Source organism: Trachypithecus francoisi, unplaced genomic scaffold (genome assembly GCF_009764315.1).
Source record: "Trachypithecus francoisi isolate TF-2019V2 unplaced genomic scaffold, Tfra_2.0 Lachesis_group2, whole genome shotgun sequence".
Lineage (NCBI taxonomy): Eukaryota > Metazoa > Chordata > Mammalia > Primates > Cercopithecidae > Trachypithecus > Trachypithecus francoisi.
The window spans coordinates 101,032,286-101,054,089 of record NW_022681465.1 but is presented as its reverse complement, the minus strand read 5'-3'; the positions used below and the strand labels follow the sequence as shown (position 1 = coordinate 101,054,089).

Here is a 21,804-nt window from a genome sequence, read left to right as displayed (position 1 = left end):
TGTTGCCAAAAAAAGCATAAAATGTCCCTTTAAAAAATTTTTTTTTTGAGATGGAGTCTCGCTTTGTCTCCCAGGCTGGAGTGCAGTAGTACAATCTTGGCTCACTGCAACCTCTGCCTCCTGGGTTCAAGGGATTCTCCGGCCTCGGCCTCCTGAGTAGCTGGGATTACAGGCACCCGCCACCACGCCCGGCTAATTTTTGAATTTTTGGTAGAGATAGGGTTTCACCATATTGGCCAGGCTGGTCTCAAACTCCTGTCCTCAGGTGGTATTCCCGCCTCAGCTTCCCAAATTGCTGGGATTAACAGGCATGAACCACTGCGCCCCCAACCAGAATGTCCCTCTTTTTAAAGGCTGAAAAATATTTAATTTTATGTGTATTCAGGTAAAAGTATTTCCTATAGCAATAGCTTCAGACCTTTCTTTTACTCACAGATTGCTTTTTAAAAATCATATCATACCAGAAGCCCAAAACTTAATACAAATAAACACAGAGGGTCAATTTAGAACACAGTCGGAAAGTAGGATAATATTTTGCAAGGACTCACCCCTCATGTTAGCATTCATGCCTCCGCCTGCAGATCCGTGGCTGTGACCATGCCCATGGTCACTGTGTCCATGCATATGATGTGAATGGCTGTGATCAGATGAGTGACAGCTTCCTTGAGAAGCTCCATGGGCATGGCTATGGGCATGGCTAAAGGCACAGATACCAATAAGGTTTACTATCAGCCCTCCAACTGAGACTGGCTAGCAAAAGGGAGAAAAAAACCCTTTAAATTAGTAATTTAAAAATAAACTTGTTATTTAAAAGTTATTATATAGCTATATATGTTTTTCTGTTTACAGTTTTGAAAGTATTCACAGTAAAACTTTACTAGGTTTCAGTAAGTCCAAATCTTAAAAATATGAATTTTAGAACATTTTAGAAGAAACATTTTAACTTTCAAATATCAAGCAAAATTGGTAAGTAGAGGAATTTGGACTTATTTCAATTAAGAATGGTATGTACTTGGTTTATGGTTTATGTATAAATAAATGATGCCAAGTTTTGTTTATTTAAGAGTTTGAAAGTACTGCTTACTAGGGCAAGCATACACTGTACCTGAAATCTTGTTTATATTACTAGGTAAATTTGAACAGTTCATATGCAAATAATGATAATTTATTAATGAGCAGATTCCAAATATGGTCTTATTATGTCTTAAACATAGTAAAATTTTCCAAAGTAAAACAAGTATAATGAAAAAGCAAACATACAATAGTAATCTCTCATTTATTTAAACTAAAAACAAACTTTTTTCTTTGGCAGAGACAGGGTCTATGTTGCCCAGGCTGTCCTCGAACTCCTGGGCTCAAGTGATCTTCCCGCCTTGGCCTCCAAAAGTGTTGGGATTATGGGATTACAGGCATGAGCCACTATGCCTGGTCTCTCGTTTTTTTCTTAACAAAGTGAATGAAATTACTTTAATGCTGCCACAATAACACTCCAAAGGATAAACAAAGTTACTTATCCTTGATTATCTGCTCTTACAAAATGATCTTGAATAGTAGTAGCTCAGGGTGTTAATTTGCCTATATCTACAATTTAAAGCAATCCATTTGTTTTATAAAAGGAAAATATAAAGTGAGAAGGACAAATACTTTTAATTACTTTTCAAAAGTAGTAAGAGATTTACTTTATTAAATGTGTAGGGAGGTTATTTACTTCTTCCTGTGATTGGGACCATTTGACTCCAGATTTTAAAATGTCATTAGGCTTTATAAGCTTGTAGATGGTTAATGACTTTGCATGAAACCAAGTACTGCTTACAGAGACTCCATCATCTCCTAAGAACTCCTTCTCCCCTACTGAAAAATACATCATCATTGTGTATTTTATCAGGAAAATAAAAATGTGAAAGTCAGGCCAGGCGCGGTGGCTCAAGCCTGTAATCCCAGCACTTTGGGAGGCTGAGACGGGCGGATCACGAGGTCAGGAGATCGAGACCATCCTGGCTAACACAGTGAAACCCCGTCTCTACTAAAAAATACAAAAAACTAGCCAGTCGTGGTGGCGGGCGCCTGTAGTCCCAGCTACTCGGGAGGCTGAGGCAGGAGAATGGCGTAAACCCGGGAGGCAGAGCTTGCAGTGAGCTGAGATCCGGCCACTGCACTCCAGCCTGGGCGATAGAGTGAGACTCCGTCTCAAAAAAAAAAAAGAAGATGAAAGTCTCCTATAATTCTACCACCAAGGGTTAGTCATGCTTAAAATGGTATATTTTCCATCTATGTACTAACATACATACACATAACACCCTTTAAAACCAACAATGTAATCATAATACTCTTTTACATTTTTTTTCTTATTTTGAGACAGAGATTTGCTCTGTTGCCCAGGCTGAAGTGCAGTGGCATGATCCCAGCTTATTGCAACCTCTGCCTCCCAGGTTCAAGCGATTCTCCTGCCTCAGCCACCCAAGCAGGTGGGATTACAGACGCCTGCCACCACGCCTGGCCTGCAGTTTGTTTTTCACTAGTACATCTTGTAAATATTTTCATGCCAGTATATATAGATATATCTCATTCTTTTCAGTAGCTCCATAGTATTCTATTATACAGATAACAATTTTATTTAATTACTTTTTTCACTGGTAGACAGTGAATTGTTTCCATTTTTTCACTATTATAAATAAGGGCACAATGAATCATGTACTACTTTTTTTTTTTTTGACAGAGTCTCTCTGTCACCCAGGCTGGAGCACAGTGGCACAACCTGGACTCACTGAAGCCTCTGCCACCTGGTTCAAGTGATTCTCCTGTCTCAGCCTCCTAACTAGCTGGGATTACAGGTGTGTGCCACCACGTCCGGCTAATTTTTGTATTTTCAGTAGAGATGGGGTTTCACTATGTGGACCAGACTGGTCTCAAACTCCTGACCACAGGTGATCCAACCACCTCGGCCTCCCGAAGTGCTGGGATTACAGGCGTGAGTCACCGCACCCGGACTGATCATGTACTTCTATATGTTTGTGTGAATGTTTATGTATGACAAATATTAAATGTCAAAGGATACAAGCTCTTAAAAATCCAAAAAAGTCTATTTTTCCAAACTTATTCTAGAAACATTTTACTCACATATGCTTCCACCAGCAAGACTCAGAGCTGCTTTTAGTCATTTAACAACTGATTTCCTATGACAAGCCAGGTGCTAGAACTTATGAGTTAATAATACATAATTCAGGTCCTGAAGATACTTATATATCTTAATTGTGGAAGAATGACAAATTAAACAACTGCAACTCAATGTTGCTAAAAGAAGAATGCACAAAACTTAATGAGAATACTGAGAAAAGGAATCTAACAAACTTTGAGGAGATAAGAGGGGGATTAAAAGAAAGCATTTACAAAAATTAGCCGGGCGTGGTGGTGGGCGCCTATAGTCCCAGCTACTCAGGAGGATGAGACAGGAGAATCGCTTGAACCCGGGAGGCGGAGGTGACAGTGAGCCGAGATTGTGCTACTGCACCCCAGCCTGGGTGACAGAGCAAGACCCTGTCTCAAAAAAAAAAAAAAAAAAGAAAAAAAGTATTTCACTAGAGGAGACACATAAGCAAAATCTTGATGGAGGCTGAAGGGCAGAAGTAAGGAAAGGACATGCCAACTACAAGAAACAGCACATGTAAAGCTTTGGTGTTAGAGGGAGAACATTAGAAGTTGCTACAGCTGGCCAGGCACAGTGGCTCATGCCTGTAATCCCAGCACTTTGGGATGCCAAGGCGGGAGGGCTTGAGGTCAGTAGTTCGAGACCAGCCTGGTCTACATGGCGAAACCCTGTCTCTACAAAATATACAAAAATTAGCTGGGTGTGGTGGCACATGCCTGTAATCCCAGCTACTCGGGAGGCTGAGGCATGAGAATCCCTTGGGCCTGGGAGGTGGAGGTTGCAGTGAGCTGAGATCGTGCCACTGCACTCCAGCCTGGAAAAGAGAGACTCTGCCTCAAAAAAAAAAAAAAGAGAGAATTTCTAAGAGGAAGCAGTATAAATGTGAACAGCAAGATAGGAAGTCATATTGATAAAAATAAAATAAAATCTTCTTAGAGTAATAACTACAAACAGTTAAACTTCAGGATAGAAAAAACTATGTAAGTATGACTAGAAATTCAAATAGGAAAATAAGAAGACTTACTGTTAACATGTGAGTGTCTAATTCTGGAGGATCAATCAATCTAGCCACTGACTCCATAAACACAAAAAACGCTATTACTATTAGAAAAAGTCCATTAATAAATCCAGACAGAATTTCTATTCGGCCGTACCTAAAAACATAGAACATTTTTCAGAAAAGAAAAATGGCAAATATTTTTCAAGTACAAACTTTATAAATAAGGAAACAAGTCCAAATTTTCATACTACTAAATAATAATATTAGAAAGTTAGCAATATTTTATTTTATTTTATTTTATTTTTGAGACGGAGTCTCGCTCTGTCGCCCGGGCTGGAGTGCAGTGACCGGATCTCAGCTCACTGCAAGCTCCGCCTCCTGGGTTCCCGCCATTCTCCTGCCTCAGCCTCCTGAGTAGCTGGGACTACAGGCGTCCGCCACCTCGCCCGGCTAGTTTTTTGTACTTTTTAGTAGAGACGGGGTTTCACCGTGTTAGCCAGGATGGTCTCGATCTCCTGACCTCGTGATCCACCCGCCTCGGCCTCCCAAAGTGCTGGGATTACAGGCTTGAGCCACCGCGCCCGGCCAGCAATATTTTAAATATCATATTAATGCCTGGAAGGTCCTTCATATAGCTATATATATATAGACATATATATCTATATATGTTTGTTAAAATTTTACATATTCATCAAAGTCCTTCTTTATGGTCTCTTTTTTTTTTTTTTTTGAGAACGAGTCTCGCTGTTGCCCGGGCTGGAGTGCAGTGGCCGGATCTCAGCTCACTGCAAGCTCCGCCTCCCGGGTTTACGCCATTCTCCTGCCTCAGCCTCTCGAGTAGCTGGGACTACAGGCGCCCGCCACCTTGTCCGGCTATTTTTTTGAATTTTTAGTAGAGACGGGGTTTCACCGTGTTAGCCAGGATGGTCTCGATCTCCTGACCTCGTGATCCGCCTGTCTCGGCCTCCCAAAGTGCTGGGATTACAGGCTTGAGCCACCGCGCCCGGCCTCTTTTTTTTTTTTTTGAGACATAGTCTCACTCTGTTGCCCAGGCTGGAGTGCAGTGATGCCATCTTGGCTCACTGCAACCTCCGCCTTCTGGGTTCATGCCATTCTCCTGCCTCAGCCTCCCGAGTAGCTGGGGCTACAGGTGCGTGCCACCATACCCGGCTAATTTTTGTATTTTTAGTACAGATGAGGTTTCACCATGTTGGCCAGGCTGGTCTCGCACTCCTGACCTCAGGTGATCTGCCTGTCTTGGCCTCCCAAAGTGCTAGCATTACAGGCATGAGCCACCGTGCTCAGCCAAGGGAGCATAATCTTTGAGCTTAATTCCATTCAGTATTTATCAAATGCCCAATTAATATCCCTTATTTATTTCACATTTTTTAAAAATGAAGATTTGGAAATTATTTGTACTAAAAGTAATATAAGTAATATAATTCTGTTGCTTAACATGGAATTTGCACTTAAGATATATCACCTCAATAGTCAATGTACCTACCCATAGGAGAAAATCCGAGTGGCTTTCCACCTACTCATTAGGGCAGCAAAAAGTCCCATGACCAAAGCAGAGCAGTCAAAGAGCATGTGAAATCCATCTGAGATCAGGCCCAGACTGTTCGTCAACACGCCGTAGAATAATTCCACAAAGGTAAAAAGCTAAAAATATCACACACACACACAAAAAAGGGAGGAGTATGTTGGGAACTATGTTTCAGTTAGGAGGATTTTAACCCTTAATTATCCAAATTTACTTGAAGATCTGCTATAATTGTTTAGTTATTTAACTACCACTTATATTAGAAACCCTATTTCACGCAAATTGTAAAAAACTAAGATAAATCCATTTTACAAACTATTAAATTGTAAAAAACTTAGATAAATCCATTTTACAAACTATTTAAAACTGGTTTTGTTTATATGTCTATAAAAAATAATAAACTAGGTTATAAAATGTTAGCAATAGGTGATTTGTAACACTGATTGCTAATAGTGAGATCCTGTAAGTTATTAGAATTCTTTAAATGCTACTATATTTACTGATTTGAAGGAACATACCAAATCAATGCTTCTGAAATGCCTCACAAATTGTTTGCTTAAATGGCTGGGCATGGTGGCACATGACTTAAGAATTGCCTAAGTAGTCTGAATATGATCTTGTAATCTTGCTATTATACTTAGAAGAAATTTAAATTTTAGCCCATCTTATTATCAGAAATTTGGGAAGTACTAAACTTATACAAGAACTATCAAAATTAAAATATTATGCTTTTAGGATATGCCAATTAACATTTAAAAATCTTACCAGATTCAAACACAAGAAGTAAAAGATCTGCCTAGAGTCACTCTCCTCAAGAATTTGTTTTAGTGATTCCTTAATAAACCTAGGGATTGATTGAGAGCTATGCTGAAAAGCGTCACCCATGAAGTTATAAAGAGGTGTTCCTTCAGGAGAATATCCAATAAGGGTACCTTTTTGTCCTCTCTTAGAGGGAGATGATAAGATATTGGCAGCTACAAAGAGAAAAAAAGAATATTGTTTAAATTTTAGAAGTTTAAGCTACCAAAACCAACACAGTAACTGTCAGCACTAAATGCAAGCACTGAAAAGTTTCCCAAATTAAGTAAATGATTTGACCATCAAAATCTGTAAATAGAAATTTGTTAAAATAAAAACAAGGGGGAAAATGCTTACACAAAATGAAGAATATAGCACTCACTACCACTCCTCCAGACAGGACGTGTTCAGTGCTCTCCTGGTGTGCTGCTTTGTTCATAGCCCGAAGCTGGTCTGTTATTGGATGTGTCCAAAAATTTCCAAAAAGGAGAGCACTAATAAAAATGGGAAAGGATCCATAACGAGCACATTTGGAAACTTCCATTTTGACTGAACAAATGGAATCCACATAGAAATCCAGGATCATGACAAAAAAGATAACCGTTGCAAAAGGCATAATGAGAGAAAACCAAGACTCGACTTTACTCTAGAAATTAAAAAAAAGAATTGTCAAGACTATACATGTATAAAGTTCACATCTTACAAGATGTTTCTGTTAATCTTTTAATATATAAATAACCACATGATTCAATATGATTCATAATATGCCAACATATAAAAGCTGTAAGATATTGGTACATTTTCTCAGTATTCTCCAAAGTTTTAAAAAACAAAAGCACTATTGTGTAATCATTCGATAAACACTAGGCGACACACAATCCTTAAGCCTAACACATGGTTAATTGCTGCTTCTTCAAATGATTCTTTTGGGCCATAGGAATGTGAGGGATATATAAATGTAATAGCCTTTGATTTGTATTTTCTATAAACAATAAAATTAACTCCAAATTAAAAAAAAAAAAAACTACAAAGAAAAAGCAAAGACAATTTAAGCCACTTTCAACCTCAAATTAAAATACAATTTATTGAATATAGTGAACTAAAAATTTAATAGCAATTCATTTAACTAGCAATTTAATAGCAATAAATTCTTGCTCTTATCTTACCTCAGTTGTCACAGAAAGAACAATGACCCATGGGCACAAGAGAAGCACAGAAACAAGATGAGATAAAGCCTGAAGACGTTTAGCTCCACCAACGTCGATAGAGAGCTTTCTGGAAGCTGTATGAAAACCAACTTTACAACACAAAGCCAGTACTAGCAATAATACTCCACCCTGTGAGTAAAATTAGATAAGTCTCATTAGAAACACATACAGTTCAATAGTCAATCCTTAAATACATGATGTTTTGTTTTGTATTTTTTCCCCAGAGACGGGGTCTTGCTCTGTTACCCAGGCTGAAGTATAGTGGCATGATCACAGCTCACTGCAGCCTCAAACTCCTGTGGTCAAAGAGATCCTCCTGTCTCAGCCTCCCAAGTAGCTGGGACTACTGGCACACACCACCACACCAGGCTAACATAATATTTAAAGAAATGGAACTAGTATATTTTTCCCATATACTGAATTACTTAACTACTTAAATGGCAGGCAATGTTATAAATTAATGGTAATTGTTTTTTTATTGAGACAGAGTTTCACTTTTGTTGCCCAGGCTGAAGTGCAATGGCGCAACCTTGGCTCACTGCAACCTTGGCCTCCCGGGTTCAAGTGATTCTCCTGCCTCAGCCTCCTGAGGAGCTGGGATTATAGGCATGCACTACCACACCCGGCTAATTTTGTATTTTTAGTAGAGATGGGGTTTTTCTATGTTGGTCAGGCTGGTCTTGAACTCCCGACCTCAGGTGATCCACCTGCCTCAGCCTCCCAAAGTGCTGGGATTTCAGGCGTGAGCCACTGGGCCCAGCTGATAATTTATTTTAAATGTCCCTTTAAAGTTATAGTTGCTACAACTTTTCAGAATCTTTTGATCCTGTTAAGAACAAATAAATCATACCTTGTGATCTGCCACACCTAAGAAGGCAATGGCTGTGTAAAGCATATGAGTTAGAGCACTGTCATGATGTCCTTCAGCTAAGTGAGTTGAAGTAAAGGAAAAAATTCTAAAAAGTCACTCTTTGACACCTGAAGTTCTCCTGAAATTTTAGTTACACTATTTTGGATTGCATATAGACTGATCTGGGGGCCCCAAACCTAATTACTTTCAATAATGTGTTTCACTTAAAAACAAAACAAAATAAAACAATCTAACATTTAATTCCAGGACCTCATTTATAAATTGGAATGCCTGTATTTATTTTGTTGTCTCCAAAACAATTATAATAGTGCTTAAGATAAACTTGCCAGATTTTAGTAGTTAACCTCTAAAAGACATATTGCATACATCCTTTAAGTACAACAAAGGTACAAGAGCAAGGAATCTCCCTGGACCACTCCTGTCCAGTAGAATTAAGGTTGCCCTTTAAAACTGACTTGTAAAATGAGTCCTAAATCTGTCTTCTAAGTCACTGACCACATAAATCTTAGCAGAGTAAGTGACAAGCAAAAGAGGGTGGGGAATAGAGGTTGTATCACAAGCAACCTGGAGCTTTTCCAAAGTCATACTCTTCTCCCTCATTGTAACAAAGAAAATTATTATTAGTTTACTAATAAGTTTTACGGCAGTAAGTATCAGTAATAGAAGAATAAAAACTGGTGCTTGGAGTTCTGCTGGATGGAGTGGGTAAGGATGTATGAATAGAAAATAGAAAAAAGGCATGTCTGTAGAGTAAAATGAGTAGATATATTTGACTAGAGAGTTGGGTTTCTACAAGAGAAGAGTTGGGGCTGAGCTAGAGATAATAATTTAGAGCAAGACAATGAATATTAGGTAAGGGAATTCGAACTTTTTCTTTCAGGCAAGAAGATACCAAAGGGTTTTCATTTATGAGCATTTAAATTGTTAAATTATAAGGGAGCAAACATGTTGAGTGGCAAATCACCTTTTTTTTCCCCCCAGCACCAGGACATTCCAAAATATTCTTTCAATGTCCCTACCTTTCTGAAAACTTAGGGTACTGTAGGTGATACAGAGATGCTATAAAATATTTAACTTATAATGAGTTTGTTCATTATTTGAATACTGATTTAGAATATCTACATTAATCTATGAAAGTTTCATTCATCATTGATCAGTTTAATTCACTCATCCTTTCTTTTTCCATTGTTCCACCCATCTAGTTTTCTGCAAGACTTTAAACAACTCTGATCTATTCCAAAAGGATACGGTGTTCAGCCATTTTAGCCATGAGATCATCATTGTCAAAAAGCAATAAACAGATCACAGCAATAATGAAAAAAGCAGCTCCCCTTGTCTGAAAATAAAGAAAATAACATCAAGGATGACTTTTTCAAGGGTTGATTTTTAAGACCGTAGAAAAACATTTTCTCAAGTAAGCATTTACAAAAATGCATTAAAAAACTGAAAAAACATCTGACATTAAAGCTCTTAGATAAGCTTACAGTATTAGCAGTAAGACATCAAAGAGATATAAATAATGATAACGTTGATTATCTCTTTGCTAACATGGCTAGACATATTACTGTGCACTAATTGTTACTGTTTACAGAATCAACCTTCCTAAATGCTATTTTACTTTTGGTTGAAAAGCCCAAGTAGCTAAAGAATAACAGTAGGAACTTGTTTTACTCTACAATATGCAAGGAATAAAGAATATTCTAGATACTACTCCTCTACAGAAAAATAATCCAGAGGGCACGGTAAAACCAGCAAAGTCATTTCTAAGATCTAGTAAAGTATAAAGTACTTAAAAAGCTGATAAACTTAAAATTTATGTTCTCATTCCAGGGAAAATTTTTTTTTTTTTCCAGACAGGTCTTGTGTCGCCCAGGCTGGAGTACAGTGGCGTGAACACAGCTCACTGCAGCCTACAATTCCTGGGCTCCAGTGATCCTCTTGCCTCTGCCTAACAAACAGCTGGGACCACAGGCATGTGCTACCATGCCTGGTTAATTTTTTATTTGTAGAGACCAGGTCTAGCCATGCTGTCCTGGTTGAGGAAAAAGGTTTTCATAAAAGAAAATTATTAGCTTAGTTTATGTAAATATTTCAGAAGGGTAGCTTCAAGAGCAATCTAAATAGCATTACTATACATTCCTTTTTCTTTTTTTTTTGAGAAGAGTCTCACTCTGTTGCCCAAGCTGGAGTGCAGTGGCGCGATCTCAACTCACTGCAACCTCCATCTCCCGGGTTCAAGTGATTCTCCTGCCTCAGCCTCCTGAGTAGCTGGGATTACAGGTGCATATCACCATGCTTGGCTAATTTTTGCATTTTTAGTACAGACAGGATTTCACCATGTTGGCCAGGCTGGTCTCGATCTCTTAGCCTCGTAATCCGCCCGCCTTGGTCTCCCAAAGTGCTGGGATTACAGGCATGAACCACTGTGCCTGGCTAAATAGCATTACTATACATTCTATATTTACAAATTTACAGGTATAACATGTCTTGTATGATACATATACTTGTAGAATACCTATTATATATGGATACATAAGTGTATTATATATACCTACAATGGAAGTATAATACAATACTTCTATTCAAGTTTACAATGCAAAGTGAGGATACTCTTCTATTCATTATATGATTACCACTATAATGGATAAATTCTCTTGTTAGTGTGGTATTACAACAAAATTCAGTATGCTACACATAAGAAAAACCATGTAATTTTAAATTTCTTAAGTTTTCACTGAGTTAGGATATGGCAACATCAACAACAATCAAATACAGATAACATAACTTAGTATTTTGTTAACAAAGAAGGCAACTGAGAATTCTGTAATGCTTCAGTCTCATAATTAAGAAAAAAAAGGCCGGGCACGGTGGCTCATGCCTGTAATCCCAGCACTTAGGGAGGCTGAGGCGGGTAGATCACGAGGTCAGGAGTTCAAGACCAGCCTGACCAATATGGTGAAACCCCGTCTCTACTAAAAGTACAAAAATTAGCCAGGTGCGGTGGCAGGTACCTATAATTCCAGCTACTCAGGAGGCTGAGGCAGGAGAATTGCTTGAACCTGGGCAGTAGAGGTTGCAGTGAGCCGAGATCGTGCCACTGCACTCCAGCCTGGGTGACAGAGTGCAACTCTGTCTCAAAAAAAAAAGGCCGGGCGTGGTGGTTCACGCCTGTAATCCCAGAACTTTGGGAGGCCAAGGTGGGCAGATCACAAGGTCAGGAGTTCAAGACCAGCCTGGCCAACATAGTGAAACCTTGTCTCTACTAAAAATACAAAAATTAGCTGGGTATAGTGGCATGTGCCTGTAATCTCAGCTAATAGGGAGGCTGAGGCAGAAGAATTGCTTGAACCTGGGAGGTGGAGGTTGCAGTGAGCCAAGATGGTGCCACTGCACTCCAGCCTGGGCAATCCAGTGAGACTCCATCTCAAAAAAAAAAAAAAAAAAAAAAAGAGAAAAAACAATCATCAAGTCCTGGACTGATGCCCTGATCCATTTCTCACACTAATGAGAACACTCTCATTTCTAGTTACCTAAGGAGGAAAACTTTTTAATGTTTTCAAGTCATTTTTATTTCTTTTGTGAGTTGTCATTCCCAGTTTTTTGCTGATTTCCTGCCAAGGATCTTAAAACATTTTTAAAACTGAAATGGGTGATTTATACTTTGAAACAAATGTAAAACTTATTTGTGGCAATTTTTGTTGTTGTTTTTTGTTTACATACTGATTTCTGTTATACGTTAAGTTTATAATCATTATGAAGCCAAATATAGTCAGTTTTCCCTTTGTGATTTTTTCCATTACTTTTATGCTCAGAATTTTCTCTATCTACATATTTTATTCTATGTTTTTACAAATGTCTATTTTGTAAACTCGCAAAGCTCTTCAATCTGTGAAATTTATTTTGGAGTACTCTATTAATGAGGGGAAAGGATTAAACAGTGGCCCCTGCTTTAATACTAATGACCCAGTTTGAAATCTGCAGGCAGAGTATTCTTTTACTCTGCTCTACTTGGCATGTTACTTTGTTCACTTCATTACTTCATTTATCTCCCTCCACTACTTTGCTTGAAAGTCCCTTTCAGACTAGGGACTATTACACTGTATTTGTCTTTATGTATCCTTTCCTCTATGTCTAGGAAAATGTACCATGCACAGGAAGTGTGGGAGATCGGTCTTGGTAGCAGGAGAAATTACAGGAATAGAAGCAAACCTTCTTGGAAGGCCAGGGGGTTTTGCAAGTTTTGAGATACTTTTACTGAAGGCAGCCAGATTCTCTTATCAGAAGCCTAAAAGCTTAAGGCTTAGATACAAGGGAATGTACAGGAGTTTATCTAAATATCTTGTTTACTTCATGTTGTCCTAAAACCGACCTTTGATCATTTGCACTCAAGACTGCTCTCTACGTAGGGGGTCAGCAATGTTATTTACCCACAAAGCACGTTGATTCAAAGCCTTTGTCATTAAATCTATACTGAATAAATGCCCGCAGCGCCAGCTTGTCAGAGCCGCAGCTGCTGACTCTTTATAGCACCCTCCTTAGGGTCTGTAAGTGGCCTGGTCCCCTAGCCCACTCCTTCACTAAATACTTGTGTCTGAGTGCATTTGTCGTTCAGTCAGGGTCTACCAGTCAGATCAAGCAAGGAAGTGTTTAATTTGGTAAAACAGAAACACTGTATAGTTCTAACAGTTTGGAACTGTAGATTGGTAGCTCATTTAACAAAAGGATAATACTTGAATCACTTAGGATGAATAGGAATGCTTAGGTGGCAAAATGTTAGATAAATGTTCATCATAATTTAAATTTAACAAGTCTTTAGTTTTTTTTCAAAAATGATTTACGGGTTTAAGAATGAGTAGGGGGGGCCGGGTGCGGTGGCTCAAGCCTGTAATCCCAGCACTTTGGGAGGCCGAGACGGGCGGATCATGAGGTCAGGAGATCGAGACCATCCTGGCTAACACAGTGAAACCCCGTCTCTACTAAAAAAAAAATACAAAAAACTAGCCGGGCGAGGTGGCGGGTGCCTGTAGTCCCAGCTACTTGGGAGGCTGAGGCAGGAGAATGGCGTAAACCCGGGAGGCGGAGCTTACAGTGAGCTGAGATCTGGCCACTGCACTCCAGCCTGGGCGACAGAGCGAGACTGTCTCAACCAAAAAAAAAAAAAACAAAAAAAAAAGAATGAGTAGGGGGGTGGGAGGCTGAGGCAGGAGAATGGCGTGAACCCGGGAGGTAGAGCTTGCAGTGAGCTGAGATCCGGCCACTGCACTCCAGCCTGGGTAACAGAGCGAGACTCCGTCTCAAAAAAAAAAAAAAAAAAAAAGAATGAGTAGGGGGTTTGGGGGAAGGTGCATGAGTACAACATGAAAGAGATCATTGTGGTGATGCATCAGTTGTCTGTCTTGCTTGTAATGGTTACACAAATCTACACACAACAAAATTTCATAGACCTACATGCATACATACACACATGCACACACACGACTGTATGTAAAATTGGTAAAATCTGCGTAAGGTCTATGGATTGCACCAATTTCAATTTCCTGTTTTTTTAAAAAAATGTTTGTGGGTACATAGTAGGTATACGTATTTATGGGGTACATGAGATGTTTTGATATAGGCATGCAATGTGTATAATCACATCATGTAAAACAGGGTATCCATCCCCTCGAGCATTTAGCTTTTGTGTTACAAATAATTCAATTATACTCTTATAGTTATTTTAAATGTACAATTAAATTATTATTGATTATGGTCACCCTATTGTGATATGAAATACTAGGTCTAATTGCCTGGTTTTGATAGTGTACTTGATTTGGTTAAGAAGTTACCTTTGGGGGAAACTAAATGAAGGGTGAGGGTCCTCTATGTACTATTTTAGCAACTTCCTAGGAATCTATAATCATTTCAAGATCATTTTCCAGTTTTCATGTTCATAAATTTCAACTACAGATTATTTTATATTTTTACAAACATCTATTTTTGTAAACTTACAGAATTCTTCAAAAACAAAAAAAATTTGTAAGAAAAATGTAAAACTAGCAGAAAAAGCCCGTTTTTGTTTTTTGTTTTTGTTTTTTTTTTTTTGAGGCTGAGTCTCACTCTATCGCCCAGGTTGGAGTGCAGTGGCGTGATCTCAACTCAGTGTAACCTCCGCCTCCTGGGTTCAAACAATTCTTGTGCCTCAGCCTCCAGAGTAGCTGGGATTATAGGTGCCCGTCATCATGCCCAGCTAATTTTTGCATTTTTAGTAGAGACGGGATTTCACCATGTTGGCTAGGCTGGTTTCAAGCTCCTGACCTCATGTAATTCGCTCACCTCAGCCTCCCACAGTGTTGGGATTACAGGCGTGAGCCATCACGCTCAGCCTCCCTGCATTCTTTTAAATGGTAAAAGATAAGATTTTATTCCTTTGGATAATATATGACATACATACTTTCCATTTCCAAGTAACTGATAATGGAAAATTCTACCTTTGCTGGTCCTCCTCCAGAACTGGTGAACAAAACACTGAGTAGTGAAATTACAACAATATCACTGTGTTCAAATAGCAGCAAAGTCCTACAAAAATAAAACATTATCATTCATGAAATGTAATTTATCTTTATCAAGACACATGAATTCAACTAGAGTTAGAGAAAGAAAAACATTTCCCCTTGATTTCACAAAACATAAGAAAAATAAATAGGTACAACCGCTTTAGAAAATAGTTTGGCATTATCTACCTTAGAAAGACTGAAGCTACAAATACCCAATCATACCCCTCATAGAATTACGTCATACAGATTTCTTATTCTTGTATAGATATGTATCAGGTAACACTTACAAGGTTGCTCATACCAGCACTGTCTGCAGTAAGCCAAAAAATACAGGCAATGTGGCTGGGTGCAGTGGCTCACGCCTATAATCCCAGCACTTTGGGAGGCCGAGGCAGGCGGATCACGAGGTCAAGAGATCGAGACCACTCTGGCCAACATGGTGAAACCCTGTCTCTACTAAATATACAAAAATTAGCTGGGCATGGTGGCATGGGCCTGTAATCCCAGCTACTCAGGAGGCTGAGGCAGGAGAATCACTTGAACTCGGGAGGCGGAGGTTGCAGTAAGCCAAGATTGGGCCATTGCACTCCAGCCTGGTGACAGAGCAAGACTTCATCTCAAAAAAAAAAAAAAAAAAAAAAAAAATTTACAGGCAACGTATAGCCATGTGCTGTATAACATCATTTTGGTCAATGATAGACCACATATATACAATGGTGGTCCCGTAAGATTATAATGGAGCTGAAAAATTCCAATCACCTAGCGTTAATGCATTACTCATGTGTTTCTGGTGATGCTGGTGTAAACAAGCCTACTGCACTGCCAGTCATATAATACAGTACATACAATTATATACAGAACATAAGACTGCATAATGATAATACATGACTATGCTACTGGTTTAGGTTTAGGTGTTTATTATACTATACTTTTAATTACTTTAGAATGTACTTTTGCTTGTCAAAAACAAAGGTAACTATATCCTTTGACTTCAAATAGTGGTTTCAAAAAAAAAAAAGTTAACTGTAAAACAGCTTCAGGCAGGTCCTTCAGGAGGTATCCCAGAAGGCGGCATTGTTATCATAGGAAATGACAATTCCTTGCATGTTACCAACCCTGAAAACTTTCTACTGGGACAAGATGTGGAGGTGGAAGACAGTAATATTGATAATCATGACCCTGTGTAGGTATAGGCTAATGCGTGCATGTCTTAGTTTTTAACAAAAAAGTGCCAGGAGTAGTGGCTCATGCCTGTAATCCCAGCACTTTGGGAGGGCGAGAAGGGTGGATCCTTGAGCCCAGGAGTTTGAGACCAGCCTAGGCAACATGGGGAAATCTGCTCTCTATCAAAAAAGATACAAAAGTTAGCCGGGTGTGGTGGTAGGTGCCTGTAGTCCCAGCTACTGGTGAGGCTGAGGTGGAAGGATCCCTTGATCCAAGGAGACGGAGGTTGCAGTAAGCCAAGATTGTGCCATATATTCTAGCCTGAACAACAGAGTAAGATCCTGTCTCCAAAAAAACAAAAAAAGTTGAAAAAAAATTAAAAACAGAAAAAAGTCATAGAATAAGGACATAAAGAAAGAAAATATTTTTGTACAGTTGTACAATGTGTTTATGTTTTAAGCTGTTTTTACAAAAGAGTAAAGTATGCTAAGGTTAAGCTTCTACCTCCTGAGGTCAGGTGATCTCTTCCACCTCAGCCTTCTGGGTAGCTGGGATCACATGCACGCAGCACCACGACTGGCTAATTTTTTGTATTTTTTGTAGAGATGGGATTTTGCCACGTTGTCCAGGCTGGTCTCGAACTTCTGGGCTCAAGTAATCTGCCCACTTTGGCCTCCCAATGTGCTGGGATTAAAGATTTTGCAATTGAGAAACTGCATGATGGTTTTAGTAGAAGAATGAGAGGGCAGTGTTGGTAGTGATAAGGTTAGGAGCTAGATGACTAAATAGGGAGCCAAGTAAAAATGTAAGTACTTCCTCTTTCCCTCCTTATTGTAACACAAAAGGACAGTGATATAGTAACACAAGAACCAAAACATAACTTCATGAATAACAAATTTAAAATATTGCAGATGATAAGCAACAACAGCACTCAATCAAATTCAATTATATTCAAGCATAAGGTGAAAAACCTCTTCCCACGCTAGGAAATTCAGCTAGCTTTCCCACCCCTCCAAGCTGCAGCTGCGGCTAGACATAGGACATTTCCAATTATACCTACTCTGCATCTGATAACGTACAAAGCAAACAAGTCAAAGGGATCCCAATCCAGAAGCTATTCTATTGGCCATGAGAGGGGAAAGGACTTTTCACAAGGCATTTCCACATTTCTCACCTTTCACTTTCCACTCTGTCTACCCCACTATTCTGAGTGAGATCCTTTACAACAGTGGTCTCCAAATCTTTTTGGCACCAGGGTCTGGTTTCCTGGAGGATAATTTTTCCAGACAGCAGTGGTGGGGGCATGTTTCAGGATGAAACTGTTCCACCTCAGATCATCAGACATTAGATTCTCATAAGGAGCATACAACCGAGATCCCTCCCATGCACAGTTCACAATAGGGTTTGTGCTCCTATGAGAATCTAATGCCAGTGCTGATGTGACAGGAGGCAGAGCTCACGCAGTAATGCTTGCTCCCCAATGGCTCACCTCCTGCTCTGTGGCCTGGTTCTTATTGGGTTACGAAGCCATACTGGTCTGTAGCCACGGAGTGGGGGATCCCTGCTTTAGAACATTTTTTTTTTTTTTTGAGATGGAGTCTCACTCTGTTGCTTAGGCTGCAGTGCAGTGGTGTGATCTTGGCTCACTGCAACCTTCGCCTCCTGAGTTCAAGTGATTTCTGGCTAATTTTTGTATATTTTTTAATAAAGGCGGGATTTCGTTATGTTGGCTAGGGTGGTGTCCAACTCCTAACTTCAAATGATCCACCCCTTGGCCTCCCAAAGTGCTAGCATTATAGGTGTGAGCCACAGTGCTGGTCAAGAACATTCTTCATTTCACTCCTTACCTCTCACTCTCATGGCAAGGCATTTTTTTCTTACACTTATTCACTAAGTAAAATCCTTCCCAGATGGGGAAATGTTAAAAGAATGCTCATACACAGCTGCATGACACAACTCCTATCAAGTGGTTGCTAAGCCATTTCCTCCTTAAACTAGTCCACTTGCAGAAAAAGACTAATCTATATATATCTAGGGAAATACGAAATGGGAGTAGTTTACTTTATCCACCACGCATTTAATCTGATAACTGATATACTACTTCTGAGACGTTTATTTATGAGAGTACTTGCAAAACTGTGCAAAAAATGAGTGCTTTTAGAGATTTTGTTCTCCTTCTTATTGGCTGATTTTATTTACCACTTCAGACCTTTTATTATAGCTTCTAAGCTGTTAACAGGGATCACGAATAAATCATTAAAAAGCCGTATATGCTAAAAATTTTCTGAAACTTGGAATTCTAACTAGTAAAACAGCTATGACAAATCATGAATACATTTATTAATGGTATTCACCAAAGAACTAGTCCAGAAACTCAACAGGTTTCTTCTATTTGTTGAATTCTCTCTGATGCTATAAATGTGCCAGACACATTTGCACAGATAAATATTTGACATAAAACACAGTGGGAACAAAAACAATATTCAAAATGAAGAAATACAAACACACATTCAAAATATGCATTTTTATTTACCTTAGTGGTCCACAAAGAGTGAGGCCAAAAAACCACAAGAGTGAAATAATACACCCAGCAACAGCATGTTTAAATATTTTGATCCACTATAAATGGAAACAAAAAAATTAAAAATTTCAGTCACATATATTTTGCTATATATCCCAATTTTAAATAAAATACAGAAAATAAACAAATATTTTAAAGATGAAATAATTATGTATTTTGAAATTAAGTAGAACACATAAGATCCCTTGACTGAGTCTAGATTTCCAAGACAGTATTCTGGGCTGGGTGCGGTGGCTCATGCCTGTATCCTAGCACTTTGTGAGGCTGAGGCAGGTGGATCACCTGAGGTCAGGAGTTCAAGACCAGGCTGGCCAATATGGTGAAACCCCGTCTGTACTAAAAATACAAAAATGAGCTGGGTGTGGTGACAGGTGCCTGTAATCCCAGCTACTCAGGAGGCTGAGGCAGGAGAATCGCTTGAGCCTGGGAGGTGGAGGTTGCAGTGAGCCAAGATTGCGCCACCGCACTGCAGCCTGGGCGATGGAGCAAGACTCTTTCTCAAAAGAAAAAAAAAAAAAGGGACAGTATTCTGTTTTCCATTATCTATATTCTTGTCTGCTGGTAGATTTTTAAATCTTTTTCTTCAGAGTACAGTTTTACGATTTCTCAGTTTCTCACTAGTTTCCTAGGATCATTTAACTTTTTGTCTTTAAATTCTTTTCTACCAGGAATTTTTAGTGATCCATTTATCTGAAAGGAGAGAAAAAAGTTAAGATGGGGCTTAGACTTAGACTGTTAATCCTATTTTAAAAAATGTTCTTGGTCTCTGAAACAGAAGTACTTAAATTTGTCTTTCTAATAAAAAAATTATGACACAGGTTTGTAAGTCATGGCATAAAGCAAACATGTAGTATGGTATAACTGCTGCCCAAAGAAGTGATGATGTGAGATGATTATGCAAAATGTAGGACAGTTCTAGTATGAACCACAGCTGCCTAAAGAGAATAGTGACAATGATCATGAGGGTGTCACACTGTCACAATGATGAGGCATCATTCTAAAAACTTCATAAGTATTAATTCATTTCTTCCTCACAGTTCCATTAGGAAGTTACTATTATCACCATTTTACAGGTGAGCAAATTAAGGTAGAGAGAAATCAAGTAACTCGCCCAAAGTAAGGGTCAGTAAGGAGGACAGACAGAACACGCCTTTGACTCCAGAAACCTCACTCTTAACCCCTATGCTTTGTCAGCTTTCCAGTGACATTTGTACTAGGCTCTTGGGCATGCTTTCATGTCCAATTTGTAAATCTTTCAGAATAAGAAGTGTGTACTGAAGAAAACAATTACATGAATGCTTTATAATTTTTTTTAGCCTCTTGTTTTTTTTTTTTTTTTTTTTTTTTTTTTTTGAGACGGAGTCTCGCTCTGTCATCCAGGCTGGAGTGGCTCACTGCAAGCTCCGCCTCCCGGGTTCACGCCTTTCTCCTGTCTCAGCCTCCCGGGTAGCTGGGACTACAGGTGCCACCACGTCGCCCAGCTAGTTTTTTGTAGTTTTTAGTAGAGACGGGGTTTCACCGTGTTAGCCAGGATGGTCTCGATCTCCTGACCTCGTGATCCGCCCGTCTCGGCTTCCCAAAGTGCTGGGATTACAGGCTTGAGCCACCGCGCCCAGCGCCTCTTGTTTTTTTTAAAAACATTTCATGATCTTAGTACTTTATGGTTTAAAGTCTCCATTCAGAAAAGACAAGAGCAAGTTAACTCTAAAATTGCTCTTCAGCATATCTTAAATTATTCATTAAGTATCCATTATCAAAAAATAAGCATTGCATCCTGGCCCACTAAACGAGAAGCTGCTAGGAATAAAAGATTCTGCAAAGATCATACCTGGTGTTTGGTAATAGTTTTCCCAGAAGAAAATGGCTTTTGAAACAAAACCATAAAAAATGCAGTCCTGTAAATATTGAAACATTAATATATTAATATTAATCAATATTAAACACAAGATATGGTTTTAAGTAAAGACACTTATTTTAAACAAATATGCCAGAACTTGAAGTGCTATCCTCTGAATAAATCATACTGGAGAATTATACTCATTTTAGTAAAACTCCTTTTCAACATTTAGAGAACTTTTTTTTTTTCTGAGATAGAGTCTTGCTCTGTTGCCAGGCTGGAGTGCAGTGGCGCGATCTTGGCTCACTGCAACCTCCGCCTCCTAGGTTCAAGCAATTCTCCTGCCTCAGCCTCCTGAGTAGCAGGGATTGCAGGTGCGCACCACCACGCCCAGCCAATTTTTTGTATTTTTAGTAGAGACGAGGTTTCAACATGTTGGCCAGGCTGGTCTCGAACTCCTGACCTCGGTTGATCTGCCTTCCTTGGCCTCCCAAACTGCTGCGAAAACAGGCATAAGCAACCACGCCTGGCCGAGAACTCTTATTTTCTGTCTTCAGCACTAGCTAACAAGCCATAAAAGGAGTCGCAATTTTTTTATATCTTAAAATACCAAAGAAAATAATTCCTATTTTCTCTAAAATTCAGTAATAAATCTTGAAATAGTATAATGAAAATGAAGAAATTACTAATTATACATCCCTACCTTTTCACATTGCCAAAACAGTTGTATAAAAATGCACACAACTTGGCCAGGCACGGTGGCTCAAGCCTGTAACCCCAGCACTTTGGGTGGCTGAGGTGGGCAGATCACCTGAGGTCAGGAGTTGTAGACCAGCCTGGTCAACATGGCAAAACCCCGTGTCTACTAAAAAAAATACAAAAATTAGCCAGCCATGGTGGGACACACCTGTAATCTTAGCTACTTGGGAGGCTGAGGCAGAATTGCTTGAACCCAGGAGGCAGAGGCTGCAGTGAGTTGAGACTGAGCCACTGCACTCCAGCCTGGGCAACCGAGCCAGACTGTCTCAAAATTAATAAATAAATAAATAAATAAAAAAAGCACATAACCAGTGGCTTAATATTTCTTAATCAATAATCTATTTCCCAAATTACCAAAATTATAC

General features: G+C 39.1%; 1 protein-coding gene across 2 annotated transcripts in view; it reads right to left on the bottom strand.

The window, feature by feature from the left end:
* SLC30A5 (solute carrier family 30 member 5) overlaps positions 1 to 21,804 on the bottom strand; it is a 40,364-nt gene that overhangs the window by 9,185 nt on the left and 9,375 nt on the right. Inside the window, exons 3-13 of one of the 2 annotated variants that reach the window (XM_033179754.1) lie at positions 20,672 to 20,738; positions 18,796 to 18,881; positions 15,033 to 15,120; positions 9,814 to 9,901; positions 8,545 to 8,621; positions 7,653 to 7,823; positions 6,844 to 7,132; positions 6,454 to 6,662; positions 5,650 to 5,807; positions 4,170 to 4,299; positions 549 to 750 (exon numbers count right to left, since the gene is read on the bottom strand). In XM_033179754.1, coding sequence (XP_033035645.1) covers positions 549 to 750; positions 4,170 to 4,299; positions 5,650 to 5,807; positions 6,454 to 6,662; positions 6,844 to 7,132; positions 7,653 to 7,823; positions 8,545 to 8,621; positions 9,814 to 9,901; positions 15,033 to 15,120; positions 18,796 to 18,881; positions 20,672 to 20,738 — 1,565 coding nt within the window. Of the gene's footprint in view, positions 1 to 548; positions 751 to 4,169; positions 4,300 to 5,649; positions 5,808 to 6,453; positions 6,663 to 6,843; positions 7,133 to 7,652; positions 7,824 to 8,544; positions 8,622 to 9,813; positions 9,902 to 15,032; positions 15,121 to 18,771; positions 19,534 to 20,671; positions 20,739 to 21,804 lie in introns of those variants that run through there. The other variant, XM_033179755.1, reaches the window with a different exon arrangement.